We start from the raw sequence: 19,942 nt of genomic DNA, 5'->3' as shown, positions 1-19,942 counted from the left end.
AGTCAGAGCCGCGAGAGAAAAGCCACCTCCTGCTTTAGACCTCARCCTCCCTGAGAGCCAGACTTCAAAAGTCTGGGATGTATAGTAATGGTCATGAGTCCAAGGTAAAAGTTACCAAAGCATCTTCCAACTATCACTAACCCTCCCCGGAGTTTTTACAACCTATGTCTATGCAGAAAAATAGCTGAAGGGATGGATACTTTAGACAGCTAATGTATCTGAATGCCTTAAATACTGGGTACATGATTTGGGAACAACGAACCATTTGCTTCCTTTTCTAAAAAAAATCAGTTTGTATTAAATTCAAAGTGTAATTTCATATATCATTATTTTTATTCATATATATTTATTTTTGCTCTCTCTATAATGTACTAAAGATGTGGTAGTTTGATTAACAAAATTAACRTTTAAACCAATGTATTTTTCACTGAGCTCCAATGTTTATACAAACACAGCTCTTATTCAGGAGCCAAGTAAATCATTGGCTAGCAAATTAGTACTCTGCTTATCTTCTAACAGCATTATAAAAAACAATATGACTAAAGTTTGGCCTTAGCTAAAGCTGCTGCAACAGCTATATACATATTAAACTTCTGCTAATTAAAAAGTGATTAACAGTATYTTTTAATCATGTGATCCTAATTAAAAAGACCAAAGGTTAGGAATGTAAATAGAAACATAAAATTAGATTTTAAATTATTTTTATAATTGTTTTCTATTCGCTACATTAAATTATTTGAGAGTCGCATACACAGAGCTTAAGAGAAAACTGAACTTTGCTTCTGGACTAGAAAAATTGTGGGGCATAGTTACTTCCAGTTCAAGCAACAAAAAAAACCCCAAAGTCTCCTCCTCTGTAGCCAGGGGCAGGAAATAGAGCATGAAAGAATCTTACTATTTAGAGATATAAAGATTGCAAATAGATAGGTGAGCACGTAGAGGTCGGGGATTCCCAGAAATTTCACATTGCTAAAAGAATGTGACTAAAGAAGAAACTAAACCACACCCACACTGTGGGCTACTCTCATTTACACAGATCACTGATTCTTTCTGTCATCTCTCAGTCCCATCTGGCCCCAATACCATATTCTTCCCTCTGTACTCAGATCAATCCCACCCAAAGGCAAGCAGGAGACATGGGAAGCAAGTTCCACATTCTCCCACCTTAGAGCATACCCAGTACAGAGGAAAGCAGCTGGCGTATCCCCCAGACTCACCACACTGCACTCAGCATGTACACTTTCAAACTTCAACACAAACATTTCCAAACAGGAAACCAGTGCATGACCAGCCACACGTGAGGAGGCTCTACTTTGAGCCTGCAAATGCTCAYGAGCTACACAGCTCTGCACAGGAGGATGAGCTGTCCTGCATTCCTTTGGTGTAATGCCCACACAACAGGAAAACACATCTTGCATGTTTTCCTCTCCACTAAATTACCTTTCATTATTCCTTTCTATTCCTGCATTGGAAATCTGGTTCAACTCATTGAATTTCAACTAAAGAAAACCCTAAGCAACCTGATCCAACACAAGCAAGAGTCTGCTTCGAGCAGATGTTGGAATACAGACACTGAGAGATCTCTTCTAGATAGTGCTCCTGCGATTCTATGACTCCTGTCCAAGTTACTACCACATCTGAATTCACTGTAAGGAAGAAGAGTTAAGCTCTGGGTAAATTCTCATTCCCTTCCAGATGAGGGCTAAGTACCAGCTCTACACAGTAACTATCACAGGCAGCAGACTTTACATTTAGGATTGATTTTCAGTTCCCAGTAGAGGATGAGTTCATCACATCCAAGCTTTCCTTTCTCTCACTTGGGCTGAATTTTTCCATTCTGGTGAACTGCTGCAGGATGAAAACTTCTCAGTTTTAACCAACATTTTAAATACTATGAGTATTAGGTAAAAAACATGATGGCCATGATGAAGCCCCACTAAAATGAGAAAACCTCATCAATTATCTTGCTTCTATCACTGATATATTTTGAAGCTTGAACTTGACGTTTATCTGTGTGCATGTGTATAACTCGCTATCACCTTTATAAAACACAAGGAGACTTATCTGAGACATGAGGAAGATGCATATGGCAGCCAAGTTCCCTGCCAGTTCACTCTGTACTGACTGTAATATAACATCACATACAAAATCTCTGAGTTTAGGTTGCACAAGCAACTTTCCTGCACTTCTTCACTTCTGCATGCTTGAATTTACTTCCTTATGGGTATACTACCATAATTTTTGTATGTAATGCCCTATGTGCTTATAGGAAGCCTATGACAATATATCAACTTCCTGGAGCGTATCAGAAAAGCTCTTCTTGGGAAAGACCAGTAAAGTCCATTTATAATTCATTAGGGCAATTCAACCACAACAGGAACACCATTTGAGCCCTGTAAATTCAGTATGTTGCCTTCTTCCAGAAAAACACTTCCTGTGGTGACCRTGATGGGTGATGCACTAGACACCCTGCCCTGTCTCAGATGTCTCAGAGATGTTCCTGAATACCTGAGSACAGTAAGAGCAGAGAGTACCCACATCCAGCCTGTTGGACTGCATATGTCTGCCAGACAATGTGTCTGACCTGTTGGTCAGTGTGAGAAGGACATTRCAGCTGGGCTGAGGTGCACCTGCTGATAGTCACCATTCAGGGACAACCRTCTAAACTAAAATTTATTTTCTGGGCTCAGATCAAAGCAAGCAAATTGTAAACTGCACTTCTTSCCTCTCATCCTTCAGTTCTGACTCCCTTCTCTCCAATCCCTCTGTCCCAATGCTTCCTTGCTTTRCCTGCTCCCCTCCTTCCTAAGCTGCTACAGCCACCAACTAGACGTGAAAGGCGCARGATTGTCCTTACCAAAAAGCAGAGAGGTGATGCCAGATTTCCTGCGCTGAGTCCTGCGCCGCACAATCTGAGGGAAAGAGAAAGAACAAAGTGCACATATCAGGACAGATTTCTGAAATAAATTAAAGCAACCTTCCACACCAGTCAGCTCAGGGGAAGGGGTCCCAACAGCTTCCACTAGAAGAGGCAGGCCTGTGAACTGGCAGTTTTAGACTGGAGTTGTTCTAGTCCTAATGTATTAAATCAGCTCTACTGCTTCATCTGCTCCATGTGCAGCAGGTTATTTATAATTAATTATTACAAAAGCATAACTGAAGTTCAAGAATCAACCACAATCCACGTAAGTAATTTTAATTCTAATTCTATTTGATGTCCAAAGCAAGTTCCACATGTAATTGTATATAAATTTCTAAGTGGATGGCTATTACATTTCAGAATTGCCAAGGTATCTTGTCTGCAACTGTAGATTTTAGTCCAAGATTAAATACAGATGCATTTTTAATTCAGCTTCTCAAAAGTAGTTGCTGCTGTTTTTTGACTCTACCTTCCAAGGTTATTTTAGTGTACCAGTTTCTTACTAATGTTCCTACTCTCTGTGTGCTTCAAGCCAATTCTGCCAAAAGCATATGTGGTTTCTTTTAATTTCCATTAATGAAATACATCAGATTTCATCATAACTTTCATGAATGATAACTACAATCAATGCCAATATCCCTTTCATCTGGGGATTTATCAACCAGGACAGACCTGGCAGCATTTCATTGGTATAGAACTTTCCAATGCATTTTCTCCACTGGATTACAAYTATACTGGAGTTAAAAACACTCTCAAACAGGAAGACTTCTTGCTCACAAACCAAAACTGGGTGGGAATACGTAAGGAAATGGCAAAAGAGAGCAGCAGAGGTAGGTGGGACTTTGCACTCACTTTGGATAGATTGTTGACAGTGGTGCTGGAGTTGAGCAGCTGCCCCTGCTCAGCGATGAGGTAGGCCAAGTGTTTGCGGCGCTGGGCTTCCACTGCCACATCTGTCAGCGAGCCAGCCACGTGCATGGCCTCCCGCAGCAACACATCKGCATCTTCAATCTGACTTGGGATGTCTGAGAGTGTGTTGAAGATTGAGGCAGAGTTCTCAGACTGGATCAGCTCATCCTCCTGCAACAACACAGTCATTTTTGCCACATGCAATGGTGAATGTGACTGCTATGCTCATGCGGCCTCTAGATRCAGTTTTACATTAAGTGTGCAGCCAGGGCAGGTACAACTAGAAAATTTTGATAAAAAAACCTTCAGCAGAAAAAGTCAAGCTACTTTTAAAAGGGGGACAGCTTCTTTTACTGCTCTACTGCATTCTCTTCCCTCCCAGAATTCTAGCCAGCATTTTTTGGAATCACAACATTCATCATTGAAATAAAATCAAAAGCAAGGAAAACCAAACCCAAACCTATTCTGCACCAACCACTAGGACTGRTCACAGCAGGGATCTTGCTAGGGATAAGAGCACCTACTATGTCAAACTGTGCTCCACCTTCCCCTTACTCCCAGCAGGATCACCCTTGTCCTTCACACACCAAACTGAATACAAAATTGTTTTTCACGTAAGAGAGAAAAAGGTCAGGCAAGCCAAATCAAATGCAGTCAGAACAATGCTCATCTCTTAGAGCATTCAGCAGTGCCATCCAAAGCTTCCCAGATGATCACAACTTAGGCTTTCTCTCACCTCCTAGATTGTGCAAAATCAAGAGGCATCTTGGTTTAGGTTCAGGTAAGATGGACCTTCAGGTCAGGATCAAGACTGAAGAGAGGAGGGCAGCTGATGAGGTTTAAATAAGTGGCAACAAATGGGCTATGCACAGGAAACAGCAATCTTCAATTTCTGTGAAGTGCCTTTGCAGTTTTTCACAGCCTCCAGTTCCAAAGGTAGCAGGAAGCTGTCTTCCCTAACACACTCCCAACCCACATATAGCAAGTGGTTACAAAACCTTCTTGCCCCTAAATCTCAGAATTAAACACTAATATAAAGGAAGAAGAATAGCTGGGAATTACCTTCATACTTAGCATGCCCAAAGTGACTTGAAAGAGCACCAAAGAGCCCTCGTAGAAGAAGAGGTCCCAAATACGCAGCAGAAGCTTAATGTGGACAACACTAGCAAAAGAGGTGAGGAACCAGTGCAAGGTGATCAAGGAGAGCTCTGTGGATAGAGATGTGGAAAATAAACAACAACAGAGGAAGTCAGTCAACCAGTGAAGCTGGACTCTCCTAAGGGTTGCCCTCCACACATTGCCTCCAAGGTCAGGAAGTTTTCTCCTCTCCCTGCTGCTCCCCTCAGTGAAGAAAGAACAAAGAACTCTTTGCATGTCACCCTGGCAGGAAAAGCGATGGGCACACTTTTACCAATGTCATGCTCCTGAAGCAGTTTGTCCAGGCGGGGCAAGTACTGCACGATGAGCTGCCGCAGGACACGCTGGTCTGTCTGCACACCCATGAGGGTGGTGCTGAAGTAGGAGGCAGGAACCAATTCCTCAATGATTGCACACATCATCCAGAAGGCATCTTCCTCCTCCAAGAAGAGCAGCAGAGAGGCAGCCACCTAGGATTTTGAAGGAAGAAAAACTGCATGTTCTAAGAGAAGTAGAACTCTTTCGCCACCTTCTCACATGGAGATGGACCATTATCTAGGTGACAAAAATCTTCCTTCTGCAGGAGCTCTTTTGCAGCCTTCTCTGAAAGTATTTCACCTCAGTTTAATGAGTGACTCCTCCCCAATAGATGGAACAAAGTCCTCTGTATCTTTGGATATGTGGGAGAGAGCTACTCTGCTCTCCCTTCTTTAGGAAAAGTATTCCAGGTGGAATGGGTTTCTCTTTAGCTCATCTGGAGACCACAGTACTTGGCACCACTACCTCAAATAATTTCCTCCAGTCTAACAACCACAGACAAACTGATCCCTATCACAAAAACACTCAGAAAGCAGGTTACCATGCCAGTGCCCTGACAATATCCAATGTCTGGRTAGAGCCAGGCAAGTCCCCGTAGTATCCTGCGCAGCCGTGGCACCCCGATGCTATTCATGTTGGAGAAGCAGGCATTGCTGGGCATTGTGCGTAGCAARTCCTTTTCAATCTGTCAGGCAGCCATAAACAAGGATAAAGTCAGCTTGCAGCATCTGAAAAATTGTCTTCAGCTTTCTGTACTTCCCCCTGGTCCCCTGGCTCAGGGAACTATGCCTCCCCACACCCACCTCTACGTCCCCAGGCACCAAAGAAGGTGGCCCTGTCCAAGCACCTGGGGTCAGTTTAACACACTTCACTGACATGTGGGAAAATGTCAGTGCACATACACTAGTTGGAAATTTCATCTGATTGGATTTCAAGCAAGACTTCCTAACAAACATATTTCAGAGAAAAACCAACAACCTGGCCAAATCTGTGAGGTCAAAGGGAGAGGGAAAACACCATTTAATACTCTTGCTGGAATTCAGATACTTTGTGTTTTGGGGAACAAAGACAGGCMCAGGAAGCAGCTGCCACAACCACAACAAAGGTGCATCTGTCAGCCTTTCMCCCTTCCTTTCCCTCAGTGGATGTTTGCTGAGATGCAACTGCAGCAGAACTTTCTAGTCTGCAAGTAGCATGGGTCAAACCCCTTCCCACTGTCCTAGGAAAGAGCAGAGCTAAACAATTGCTATTCCAACAAAACAACGGACAAATATGCCCCACAGGATCAAGCTTTAGCAGGATTTAACCACATGTCCTCTCAACTACCCCTGCTGCAGGTGTCAGGCAGGCACCCCTTCCTCCTCACACAGCAAATCTTGCCCTTCTTCTAACTCAGCACTAGGAAGTATSTCCTACCTGTTTGGCAGCAATGGTTTCATCGTTAGAGCTGTTTTTCACGATATCGCGATATGACATCTCTGAGTTCCTCTTCTTCTGCAAAGCCCCTGAAAGGCGCATCCACAGCTGGGGGGACAGGGTGAACAGAGATAGAAGTCACTCGGACAGCCACATAAAGCCATAATCTGGCACCCTCTCAACCAAGGGATCCCTGCTCTCTTGCTCCAGGCAGGAGCACCTGCCCAGAACAGGCAGTACTCTCACCTGTGGTCTCATGCTATGTGGAATGCCGGCCAGCACCAGGGAGCGCAACTTGTCTGAATGTGGCAGAGTGACTTCGATTTTGTCCCAGGTGAGGTCACCCACATCATGGTTGTGTGTGAATTCCAGATGAGCCTGCCACTTGAGCCTCTGCTGGGGCTCCTCTGTCAATGGGACTCCCAGAAGCTTGCTGGAGTTTGGCTCAGCACCATCTGCTTCAGCAAAGGGAAGGGAAAGAAATGAAGACAAGCAAGAGGGAACTGGAGAGAAAATGAACACAAGGCAAGGTGGGGACTAGGATGGCCATCTGAGAAAAGCACATTCAAAACATTCATGTCTTCTAGTCAGAGCATGAAAAGGCAAAGGTTGGTTTCTAGGGTTCCTCCTATTTCATTTCAAAATGCCTTCTCCATGCAGCAAGTTTTATGGTCAAAAGTGAAAGGCACTGAGACCTTGAGAACTAAGAAGCTGTCGGCAGGCTTCTAGTCTCTACTTGCTCATCATTTAGAGCACAGTGTGGCTGGAATTAAACAAGACTCCAGCAGCAGTCATCCTGCGGGGTTTTGTAAAGACCTGTAAATCAGGCTCACAAAATCATAGCAAGCTTCAGAGCTGGAAAACACAAGCTATATGCTCATGGAAGTAATGAGGTGCAAAATGTTAACTTCGGGGATATTTWATCATCAAAAAAGCTTTAACAAGGATACTTCCAAACTGACAGAGAGAGCACCTTAACCTGAGATTGGCTTCCTAAAATAGATACTTTAGCACAAGGACCGGTTTGACACAAGGCACTGTGTCCTTCATCATATAATACATCCCAACAATGCATTCCAAATCTTTCTGCTGATTTTATAATGCACAAGTCCATCAAATGTTCTGGCTGAAAAAAAATCACAGTGTTCTGTCCTCATCTTCAGGTCATTGCTTCAAAGAGGATCCGCTATGACTCAAGGTGCCTCAGGGCACACATGCCAACAACTTCWGCCCTTATATTATATGGTCTGAGCCCTGGGAACACCTTCCAGAGCACATAAAACAATTCCTACATCTCCCATTCTTTTYCTCTTTGCTAAGGCAGCCACGTGTTGTAGTTCAATGCTCAGGCGCAATAGCACTATATGCCTCCTCCTGTTTGCTTGCCTGCCTCCATAACTTGCAGAAATACTAGGATGTAGGTTTTCCACCTGCAATTTGCCCTACACTTTGCCAAGATGTTGAAATGGGCAGAACATATCACCATTCACCTTGGCCATGAGCTTTTCAACAGACAGCACATTTCACTGTTCCTGCTGTGAGCCCTTGCAGTGCTACTGAACACTATGGAGATCCCATAGTAAAGTGGGAGAGTTGTCCTTCCCCAGCATGCACCCGCTATTGGAAATGGTAACCTCTCCATTTCTCTCCCTCTTAYGCAAGGCACAAGTGTAAGGGGATGGAAATGACTGCTGCATAGTCTATGCTCCATAGTCAGACTCCCATAAGGCCAGCACACCTAGTGCACTTGATTACAAATAGTAGGATACAGGAACAGGTGGGTAGACAAGACTTAGCACAGAGTGGTTGYAAAATCCTGTGACACTTGAAAGCATTAGAAGGACTGGACACAATGAAAGCGGGAGGGACAGAACTGGCTTTACCTTCCTTGTCAACTCGGAAACCAAATTCATCATAGCGGAACTCTGGCTGCTCCACAGATTCTTCTTTCTGGGAGATGTGAGGAAGGAGAACAGACATTTTCAGCAGCTCATCACTGCATAACTGAACAGAGACACTTGGATATTGCCTCATCCCACAACCATCCACACCGTGCCCTTTGAGCAACTAGACCTCTTGCTCTATAATTTTTGAAGTTTCCCACCATAATTTCCAGCTGAGGAGATGTTGCATGCCATTCCTATTTTGACTTCTGCATGGAAAAAATCTGTACATATTTTTCCTGCAGGACTTGAGCTTAGTATCTTATCAAGATAAGAACTGCCCACCTGGAGGGACCTGCAGCCCTCCTCGGGGACTAAGGAATAGTCACACAGCAGCTAATGTGGTCTCCACTGTCTGCAGTGCTACTACACAGCAGTCCTTCGTGTCACCTCTGCACACATACTGCAAATGCAGCTCCCTTCACCACTCCATGGAAACCCAAATTTCCTTTGGAAGACAGCACGCAAAACTGGGATTTGCACCTGTGATGCAATTCCAAATTACAGGCCAAAGAAACTTAAGGTCCATAACCTGAATCTTAACCTTCCTCATCTGTGCTCATGGTTGACATTGGGGTACATACACTGGAGGTTACAACCAGGCTTTTCTTAAAAATAAAATCCKACAGCTACCTCCCCTTTCCTGCATGCCCACCTGCCCCTCGTGTGGGGRTTCTCACAAGCACTCCACCAGGGCAGCAGCCAAGAATCAAAAATAACTGTTCACATAACTACTCAAAAAGCTTTAATCTGCCTCACTGAACTCAACTGCTTTCAGCAAACTGCAGCTAAGTTACRAAATTCCACAGCTGCTTCCTTCCTTCCTGCTCTGCCTACCTGGTGACAAGCTTGAGGCTAGCATTTCCTGCCACRCACAAGCCATCCAGAGGAGGCTGATGATGACAGAGGCTCCCCGAGGGTGTCAAAACACTTTTACAGTGGAATAATAGTTGAAAAACACATTCACACAAGTTTCTTTGTACTTYGCAAGATCCTCTTAAAAGAGCCAGGATGCAGCCACAAAACATGTGAAGTCCACAACCAAAGCACAGCAGGAAAAGTGCACCTCTTTCTCCTTTTCCCCATGGCTTTCAGAGACCACCAGAAAACACCAGCGTCCCTCTACATTTTCAAAGCCCCTCCCTGCCCCACATTGTACCTGTGTGTATTTTGCCAGGATCTCCTGAGGCCATATGCTGGGAGTGAGTGCTGAGAAGGGACCCCCAGCAGATGGAGTGTGATGGCCTAAACAGAAAGAGATCAACACATAGCAGTGAAAACTTAGAAGAACACCATTGGAAGATACACACTCAATACAGACTGTTCTGGCATGGGAAGGATACATTCACTAGTTTGTCCCTAATGCTAATCTAGACACTGAGACAGCTCCCACTTCACTAAGGAAACCTGTAATTTCATACGGTTTTGTTCTTTTGTATTGAGCAAAAGAGGCAAAAAGGCCAAATGGAGCTCCCTCCAAGAAAGTAATTTTTAGGGAAGCGAAATAGTACCATGGTGTCGTATGAATCACTCACCTGCTTGGAAAAATGATGTGAAAAGCACCAAGCCAAGGGAATCATCACGAAATAAGTATTATTATGCAGAAGTAAAAGCCTCTGTGGACCAGCACCAGCAGCACTTCAAAATTTCCTGAAGCTTTGTCACCCAGGCATCAGAGGGGAAAATCAGAGCCCTCATGAAGATGCTCAACTGTTTCCTTTTTTCCCAGTGGTCTGGGATGTTGTCAGACCATGTATAGAGAGATTCAGCAATGAAAGTATGCCTATAATCTTGGTCTTTTGTGTTCAAGATAAGCACCCTTCCACCAGGTAGAATCCCTCTAAACAGCTTGGCTGGGAATACAAGCAGACATCAAGCTTTGCAATTGAAGCAGATAAATATGGCCCAGTCTTCTGTTGCTCTATCACCAAAACACAGGTCAACTTGGCTTTGAAATAGTCTCCCCCAGGGCTAGGTACCCTGAAATAACTAGCTGGACCAAGAGGGGAGGTTTAGAAAAGAGTGCAAGGTGGGTGAGTTGGCTTCTGTAAGAATGAGAAGACTTAGTTTTAGTAAACCTTGTATCTCAGATTTCTACAGCTGAACTCCAGCTATTCTTCAGCATTCTGCCAGCCCTAGAGCTACAGCTGTACAGCAAAAATCTCATACAGTCATTGTGAGCCACTCACTTTGAGGGAAATCTTGGGAAGAGAACAGAACCAGGCAAATTTTAATGAAAAATTGGGAAGTTGGTCTATATTTCAACCTCGTTCTTCCTCTCTGTTCAATGGCTGAAAAAGATTATGAGAGGTAAAAGATGAAACAGAGCTCAACCCGAGTGAAAAGGCAGCTGGAACACAAAGTTTCCTCTCTCTCTATCTGACCAGAAAGTAAGCTCATGTAAAGAATCAGGAACCTTCATTATGAAGTTTCAGCTAAAGACAGAGCAAGCAATCAAACAAGAAGACATTGTGGCCATTTTGGTGTGCTCACCKGACATTGCACCAGGTAAGGCTGAGTGGCAGAGGTGTCAGTAGGTACAGAAATGCTGTTCACAGAGATGAGAGATTACACTCCTGTTATAAAAAGAAAAGAGTGATGAGAGAATTAAATTAGCATCTCAGAACATGGTGGGGGACAGACAGACCACTCACACACAASTTCCTCACATTAAAATTAAATTCCTTAGTATTTAAGTTCCACCCCCACATGAAATAAATTCCAGGAACCGGAATTTCCTCTTGGTTTCATACCTACTGACCATGCTCTTTCTARCTGGAAAAAACTGTCATTTGCCAAATTTCTTGTGAAAATAACAGCATTGCTGGTTGAAAGAATGTCAAAAAACAAGCCAACTTTTAACACCTGTTCCATCGTATATTGTGAGTCCTGTATTTAATTATGTAAACTAAAAAAACACACCATACATTGTGATTCTCTGAAGACACTGATCATGCAGAAGGAACAGGAACCGTGAAAAGGACTTAAGGAAGTATCATTAGATGCAATAAGTCCAAAGGAGATTTTAGGAGTAGCACCACAAACCACAGGAGTAAAGAGTGMAGAGCCATGAAACAAAATTCCCTGAAGGATGTGGACAAGATGCTATCAAGTACCTCTGAAATGAGCCAGGAACCAGGCTCCTCTGAACTAAATGCGRCAATAGGAGTCCCTTCCTTGCTTCCTGATGCTAGTTAACAGAAGATTTTTAAGGAGATTTCCAGAAAAACAATGGAATAGTTCAATAATCAGAGAGAGAGATTCTGAACTTTAGGATGAACCTTACAATTCACATGTGGGAGACAGCAAGAGCCACCTCTACCAAGCAGATAAAGCCAGTATGGGGATATATCAGTCACTCACACTTCCTTGGGAAAGAACCTGGGACAAACTAAAATTTGCACATCTGGGATGGCTTTTTCAGCTTCCCTTTTTGGTAAAACTACTTATGATTGTAAACTGCTAAAAGGAGGAACCCCAGGGATTCATCCCACAGGCCCTATCCAAGTTGTTTCTTAGTGCTGAATAGTGCAAAGTTATATTGCCTTTGCATCTCAGTGAACTTTCCAGTGAGCACTTGCAGCCAGGAGGGGGCTTGCTACAGCACTCCAAGATAAGCAGCTGTACAACACTGCAAAAGCATAAAAAACATCTGTGTCTGGGAACACAAATGATAAGGTGTCCTTCTCACAGATTTTGACAGTTCTCTGCCTGATAGGCCAGCATGGATGAAGATACTCTGATCCATTCTGACACTAGCTCTTAGGGCAAAAATAATAACAAAGAAAGAAAGAAAGAAAKAAATCGATCTTTTGTTTCTGAGAAGTAATGTTGTTCACAGGATGGTCAGCTGCACATCCCCCAGTTCTGTAAACGTTTGTCTGTTCTTCCCATCACTCTAGTCCCATTTGTTCATTTAGCACCAATTCTTCTCTTAGTAGCTGAAGACATAACAACAATTATAAAATGAGCATCTGCATGCTCAGATTACATGTGAACACACAGAGCACACACCTCAAGAAGATAAACTGGCTGACAATACTTACTTGCCTTTCAACAYTGATGTGAATGTATTTTGATACTTTCTCTACTGCCTTGCAACCACAGCTGCTCAGTTCTGGAGCCGCAAGGTGTCCTTCTCCCTTGCCTTCTCTCAGCCTAGTTAACACTGTTTCCAATGACTTTTATTAGGAATGCAGTCACCACGTGGTACATCTGCCATGCTTCTCATTGCCTGTGCTCCAGATCAATCCTCAATGCCTCAAGCTTGTGCCTCAGCCACTATTAATCTTCATTGCATACAAAACTACTGCTGACCCAACCTGCTATGGAGGAACCAGGTCAGGGTGTTGGGCATGGGGCTGAGAAAAAAATCCCATAATAGAGGAATTAACCCCACCCCTTGGAAACAGGGCAGGACAGTGCTTAGTCCCTCCTTGTCCCAAGACAGGCATAGCAGGTGGAACACCTTCCCTTGTCCACGTCATCACACACTGGCCTCCGCTCTTGCTGGGGATCACTACCCTGCCTGAGCCGGCTCTCCTGTCCATGACATTAGARGGCTGAACTTGGTGGGCAGGTTTTTCCTGCCCCTGGTTCCCATAGAAACCTTCCTGCAAGCACCCATCTGGGACAGAGCCCAGAGAGAGCATGAAGCTCACCTTGCTGCTGGTGTGGTTGCACAGAAGGGCAGGGTGAGAAGCAGAAATCTCACCAAGAAAAGGCTCCTGCTGTGGCATAGGGGCAGTGCGCTGGGTAGCGCCCACGGAGCCAGGTGTCTCCAAGAGAACACGCTGAGACCACTGCACCAGCCCTTCCAGCATCACTGCAAGGAACTGGGAAGATTTCCTGACACAGCCAAGCACCATACAGTGTGAGCCAGGAGGAGGAGGAGGATATCTGGTATTTGGGATTGACATAGTAAGTTCTTTCCTTTGACTGAGAGATATAARCCTAGACCAACTCTCAAACTCTCCTAGCCAGGAGACAGCAAGTAGCAAAAGGGGGTCCATGAAACCTGTGAAACCACGTGTGAAATTGCTGTGTTATTTGCAATGTACACATTCCTGAAAACAAGCAACAGTAAGAAATACAAAGGAAAAACCACATCAGATCCAACAAATCTTAATGGCAACTCCCAAACCCTCAGTACTTCAAAATTAAAATCAATTCTCACCCACACATTAAGGAACATCTCCCATGTTCAAAGGCAATTTAAGTTTCTTATATGAAGTAATTTTTATATAACAGGTAGTCTTCGCATTTTGAAAGAAATGTACTTCTTGCTAAAATCCAAATGATACCTCTTTTTCACAGATTTACTTTTTGAATTCAGAGTTCAAAACAAATCACACCACCATCGATTCCAGTTTGCTAGAAGACAGGTATAATGTACCTGAAAAAGAAGACTGCAAGGGAAGCACACAGTCAGCATCAGGTACAGCCATTTGAAGAACTCCACCTGCAACATCTTTGYTGGAGTTGCAAAAACACACACCATGCAGGATTATGTCCAATTAGTTTTTTTCCTGTGCAGGTGTCCTCTAGGAATCAATGTTTGCAAAGGACTCCTGCAAATTTACTTCTACTTGGCAATATCGTACCTCCTCTGGACACTCTGGCTCTTCCCCACAGCTGTGGTATGAGAGATTTCAACTGCCTGGTTCCTGGCAAACACCAGACAGCAAACTCCTGCTGCCTGTGTTTTACCTGCTTGGCCTCTTTTGCCACGTGATCTCCACCTAAAGCTGGTAGTAGTGCCCAGATGTGCTAAGCACAAAGCTATGTTGTCTGGAGCCTTTCAGTAGGATCTTTCTTTTGGGACAGAAACTCCTTCCCAGGAGTGTTCTTCCCCAACTGATTTTAGCAACAACAAAAAGAGAATCCACCAAAAGGGTAATATACCTCTAGCAGACAGACTGAGCAGAAGACATTTTACAAAGTAATGTTTTGTATCCTGAAAACTTTACACCCAGTAAGTATGCAGAAGCCTCCAATGAGTATCGTCAAGGTCCAGAACAAGCATAACAATCCTTTCCAGAATAATTTTCATCCACCATTACAAGAACAGCACCTGTGTTCTGATAGCTACAACACCTCCTCTGACAGTAAGCCWGCAAGGGAGAAACTCTGTTTTCTTTTATGTTGAAAGAACAGAAAGCAACAATGCATGCAGTAAATCCCAATGTCACCTCTGGACTGTCAGTTGGTTTCCACTGCTCTCTATTATCTTCCTTTATTAAGAAAAAAAAGTTTTGGAATAGACAAAAGTGAGTGAAAGTCACAGTACCCATTAGGAGGCTATGTACTTATGTGTCGTTCTAGAAGCCTTTTCCAGCTCAGCTTTTGAAATCCCAAGTAGAATGCATCTAATTTAACATTTCCCTCAGAAATCAGACAAAAGCTCTGCACTGAACCAGGCAGTTCAATTTCATCCTTTCACAACCAGAAAACTYGTGTTTTCCAAATTATAACCCTGATTTGCTCAATGAAATGTCCAAGGGAAACTCAACAGGAAGTCCTYGGCCTTCCCTTCCCTTCCCCAGTGTCTCCCTCAGGTCAGGCAAAGGCATATCCTGGAGCTGCAAATGCCATTAGTCCACAAGTCAATATTTGATTTGCACMGAAAGTCAGAAKAAAACTCCAGCTTCACAAACGAGTACCTAAGTGAGCAAAGCACAGCAATGCACCTGACCAAGGGGTGGACAAGATGCAGAGAATTCCTGTCACTCGCACCATAACACACTGACTTTGTAAAAAATGTGGAATCTCCACAGACATTGACACACCCCAGCCCCTGCTTAAGGAGTCAATCTGGTGTTGGTGAACCTGGGTCATCCCAAACTTTCTGTCCAGGGCTTACAAACCATGACCACTGCTTTGAGTGTTGAGCAAAACACTACAAATGCAGGCCAGAGGTGCTGAGGCAGCCTTTATGCTCCCTCTCTACAACGTGAGTAGGAATGAAGAGCTGGGAACTTTAACTGGCCTCAGCCCACTTCCTAATAGCACTGGAAGTGAACGAGAGATACACCAAAAGCCTAGGGCAGGGGTGAAAAAGGGGGATGCAAGACCTAGAGAGCAGTGAAGGGGAGGCTTGCAGAGCCAGGTGGGCTGGCAGATGGGAGGGCAAACTGCTGACAGGTTATGCCTCTGACTGCAGAGGCACCACCCAGGACTCCAGTGCTGCCCAGTCACCAATCAGGATCACATTCAGCAGGAATGTGGCAGGGCAAAGTGTTTCCTCCCACTGCCTCAGGCCACTATTAGAGCAACAGACAGCAAAAAGTAAACTGGAACTCTGTGTCTCCTGCCATAAAGCACCTTGCAGATTCCTGGCCTCACTGGAAATGTAATTCCATGTGGAAGTGTAACTTAAAGGTACTTCCATGCAACCGTTTTGCTCCTTGCATTGCTCCGTATCCAACAATGYTTGCTGCAATGACACAGAGAGCCCCAGTGGTGCTGAAGCTGCTGAAACACTGTCAGTTTATACAAAAGAAACAAAACAAGTAACTTTCAGTTTTGTTTCTACTGCATCTCCATTTTGAAAATAGGCATATGAAAAAGCAGAATCCTGCTTCCTACCATTGGACAGACAGACCACACATGGACTTCCTGATCATAATTCAATTTGTCAAGCTTGTCTCAAAAAAATCCCTTCATAGCACCTACTTCTATAGAATGCAGATATCATACATATCAACAGATATTTTATTTCCAGAACTGCCTTTTGTTTACCTGGCTCCAAAGCAAACAGCACACCAGTTAAGCATGAACTGCACATATTGTTAGCCAAAAACCTTGGAATCAGAGGAGGAATTTCTCCTTACTGGTACTCCCATTATTTGAGTGATGAAAAGATACATGATATGAATATAGTGTGCTCCTTGCAACTCACACAGGAGGATTACAATTGARTATCGGAACAACCGTTTTTGGGGTTTTCTATCTGAATCAAATGAGATTAGAAAAAAAGGGCTAGGATACAAACTAGGAGGAAACAAACTAGCATAGTGTTCACTCTCACTGCACAGCAAAATACTTACTGCCAACACAGAGGCAAGAAAACCTGCATGTGCCAAAAAAGCCAGGTCTGCAATCACGCTAGTCTTCAAGCTTAGAGTAAAGGCAATTCTATGTTAAACACCACTATGCAAATACAAACCAAAGGTTTCTGATTAGTGTTGAAGGCGGACCCAAATATATCTTCCATGAGAGTCAAGTACTGCACAATAAATGGGTCCTTCCAAACAAATAAGCACAGTGTAGGACATGGGCAGTGTGCAGAACTCTACAGAAATTTGTTTTCCCAAAAACTTTTCAGAAGTGTTTTTTACCTTCTGGTTCACTGCAAGACTGCAAACTATTTAYGAGATGTCTGTGGGAAGCAATCACAACTGTCCAGTTTCATTTGAATACAGAAGTTTGAAAGAAAATATTTCTGCTACTGACGCATGGCTGTACCAGTCAAAGAACAGCTGAAAGACACTATCGACTGTTACTTGAAGTCAGGTATTATGAAGTCTTTTATATCACACTCCTGTCCTGAGTGGTGACAAGCAGTGCCATCCAAGGCTCTCTTCATCATCAGTCCTGTAGGCTCACCCACGTGATAGTTTGATTCTCAAGCTGGACTCATCCTACTGCTCCCAGTGACAATGAAACAAGGGCTGAAGAATGGCTCTTCTTTGATACAGTCTCAGAGGATTTGCAGAGGTTTAACTGTCATGGTTTGCTGTTATCTTGGTGAGACACAGGAAAGGCTCATTTCAGGTCACCGTCCTGTAGCTCTGTTTTGTTACTATTTGCTCCAGTATTCATAAAAAAGGTCGGATTCACTTCACAGGACTCTAAGCAGGTTGCGTTTCATTTGGCTCCAGAAAATGGCTTTTAAGCCAAGTATATCCCACAGCATTCACTACTTTTCTCCTTCAGGGCTCTATCTTTACAGAACTCAACTTTCTGAAGAGGTCAGTAACACTCAAAACACCTCTCAGGACTGTTTGCAAAGCTCTTATCTAGCATGTCATGTCAGGCTACTTAGATCTTGCTCCTGCAGGAATTTATATGCACAGATAACTTATGAGGAGAAAAAAAAAGCAAAATATACAACGATTGCTAGCATTTGTAACAAAACAAGACAAAACCTCTAACATTTCCTGATTCTGGGGATCAGGAAGATTTCTTCTACARAAAAAAAGGTTATAGACTTCTTCTTTCAACTCTGAATCATCAAATACTTCCCAGCCAATACTGACTGGGCAGTTCTGGTAGTCATCCTAATACAAATATACTCTCTACTATTCATCTGCCTCATAAAACAAACGTGTCTGCATTTCTCCCACAGTGTTTTTCTTAAGTCAGAAACAAAYTCACTCTGTTACCATTATAACTTGTTGCACTCTAGTTTAAAGAAATATGAGACTTCCTCAAAGACAAAACAAACGTGGCAAGACAACATCCTTCTCTTCCCTACCTGGTGTCAACAGTAACACAGCTGACAAGTGAGATTTTCCCCAGCACTCCCAGATACTCACCCTGTGTAAGCTTTATGTATACAAAACCTTGACCCTGATAAAAAGTRGCAGAGAAAGAAGTTTAGGCAAGTCTTTGTGTGGCTGAGGACACAGATGTGAAGTGCCAACACTTCTCCATCTCTTGAGGGACACTTTAGTCACTGCACTCAGAACACTGAATGAAGCTATTTGTTTACCTCCTCCTACTGGACAGCTGCAAAGTCTCTGTATCTCATCCATTTGTATTAGGGTAGGATCTAGAATAAACAGTGTGATAGAGAGCACTAGCAAGGTCATTGCTGATTTAGCTAGAAGAGCTGTAAGACCACATACACCAAAATATAAAGCACCTTAACTTTACCATTGCAGATAAAAGTTGCAATACTCCTTAGGATTTTTTTTTTTAAGTTTTCTTTACTTCTGATGTGCTGGTGAGAAGTTTGAAATTAGCAGCCAGGAAGAGACATCATTCCAACCATTTCCAAAACAGTTACTACCTCAAATGTGGTATCATCAATTCCTTTGTTAAAACATCYCAAACACCAAACATGGGAAACAATTTTGCAACAGACAAATCAATTCACCAAGAATGGGTCTAAGACYGACAGCTTTCACACAGACCTCTTAAACAATAATCTCTACTGTTACCATGCCACCTTAGRTAAAAAAATATTGATTTTTAAAAGTTAATAATTTTGATTATTGCCTGTCTTTTAAGATTGTTAAGGTCTATTAGAACACTGTCATTGGCAAAAGGTCCCATCTTGTGGGAAAGTGACAGGTTAAAAGCACAGCAAAGAAAAACCTAAACAACATTAGCAGACCCCCTAAAACTGAAGAGTTATTTCAGTCTTGAGCAGGTGTGCAGTGCTTTCCTCACCTCAACTCTATCCTTCCCTGACCAGTGCAATTCCTCCAGAAATATGCCCTTCCTCTCTGYTGCTCCTCATGGATTCCCCTCATCCTTCCTCAGAAGAGGAGTCACTATAAATGATATCTCCCTGAGAATATCAAACCACATTATCAAAATATTATCATAAACAGGAATTAAGACAGGCAGTACTTGTCATTTTAATCAGTTAAATACAGAATGAACGTAACTTTGTATTAACATGATACAACCAGTCCCCACCCTGACCTTTTTAACTATATGCCACACCTCTTCTCACCCTGTTCCTTCCCCTTTACTTTATGAATTCTCCAGAGTAGGAATCCAACCTTTGTTTCTGCACAGGGACAGTTACACACACATTGTGTTGATGCAGAAATAAATTATGAAATTGAAGTTTGTCCCAGTGCCTGTTTCTTTCCAGGCCACCACTCCAGACTCTGTAGCAGCTGAAAAACTATTCCAGAATTCAGATTATCCAGCAAGCAATTATATTCCGATCATCAGCTCAGCAAAAGCACAGCAGTGCCCCACTCCTGCCAGGCTGCSAGTTCCTTCTTGGGTAATTTTAAGATACAGTCTTGCACTAATAAAAACCCACTCATCTTGATTCCAGTACGACCGCTTCTCTCTCCCATCTATTTGCACTAAAGGATCCTCCATTTCCTCATGGCACTATCACTACTTTAGTCCCACTTCCCCCACTAWAAAAAAAMCCAAAAAATCACAGCAAGCCGTGSGGAGCAGGGCTGAGGCATCGTGAAGGAAGCTACGACATCACATAAACACCCCTCCCCACCAACACTGAAACTGACTTGTTTAGAAGGAAAGCACCTGCTTAAATTCAGGCATCCCTCACAAATTTAGAAAGGARGCAAAGCAGGCATACAGA

At 43.3% G+C, this 19,942-nt stretch overlaps 1 protein-coding gene across 4 annotated transcripts in view; it reads right to left on the bottom strand.

Moving 5' to 3' along the window:
* The window catches only part of SGSM3 (small G protein signaling modulator 3), a 32,656-nt gene that overhangs the window by 11,772 nt on the left and 942 nt on the right, over positions 1-19,942 (bottom strand). For 3 of the 4 annotated variants that reach the window (XM_057388857.1, XM_057388869.1, XM_057388864.1), the window contains 10 exons: positions 11,137-11,219; positions 9,803-9,888; positions 8,584-8,650; positions 6,947-7,155; positions 6,701-6,808; positions 5,826-5,969; positions 5,241-5,436; positions 4,892-5,037; positions 3,773-4,000; positions 2,858-2,912 (listed from right to left, as the gene is read on the bottom strand). In XM_057388857.1, coding sequence (XP_057244840.1) covers positions 2,858-2,912; positions 3,773-4,000; positions 4,892-5,037; positions 5,241-5,436; positions 5,826-5,969; positions 6,701-6,808; positions 6,947-7,155; positions 8,584-8,650; positions 9,803-9,888; positions 11,137-11,143 — 1,246 coding nt within the window. In that variant the 5' untranslated portion in view covers positions 11,144-11,219. Of the gene's footprint in view, positions 1-2,857; positions 2,913-3,772; positions 4,001-4,891; positions 5,038-5,240; positions 5,437-5,825; positions 5,970-6,700; positions 6,809-6,946; positions 7,156-8,583; positions 8,651-9,802; positions 9,889-11,136; positions 11,220-13,819; positions 13,924-19,942 lie in introns of those variants that run through there. The other variant, XM_057388876.1, reaches the window with a different exon arrangement.

Source organism: Malurus melanocephalus, unplaced genomic scaffold (assembly GCF_030028575.1).
Source record: "Malurus melanocephalus ecotype Western Australia unplaced genomic scaffold, MMel_1.1 scaffold_17, whole genome shotgun sequence".
In the NCBI taxonomy this organism is placed as follows: Eukaryota; Metazoa; Chordata; class Aves; order Passeriformes; family Maluridae; genus Malurus; species Malurus melanocephalus.
The sequence above is the reverse complement of the archived record's forward strand: the minus strand, read 5'-3'. Positions and strand labels throughout refer to the sequence as shown.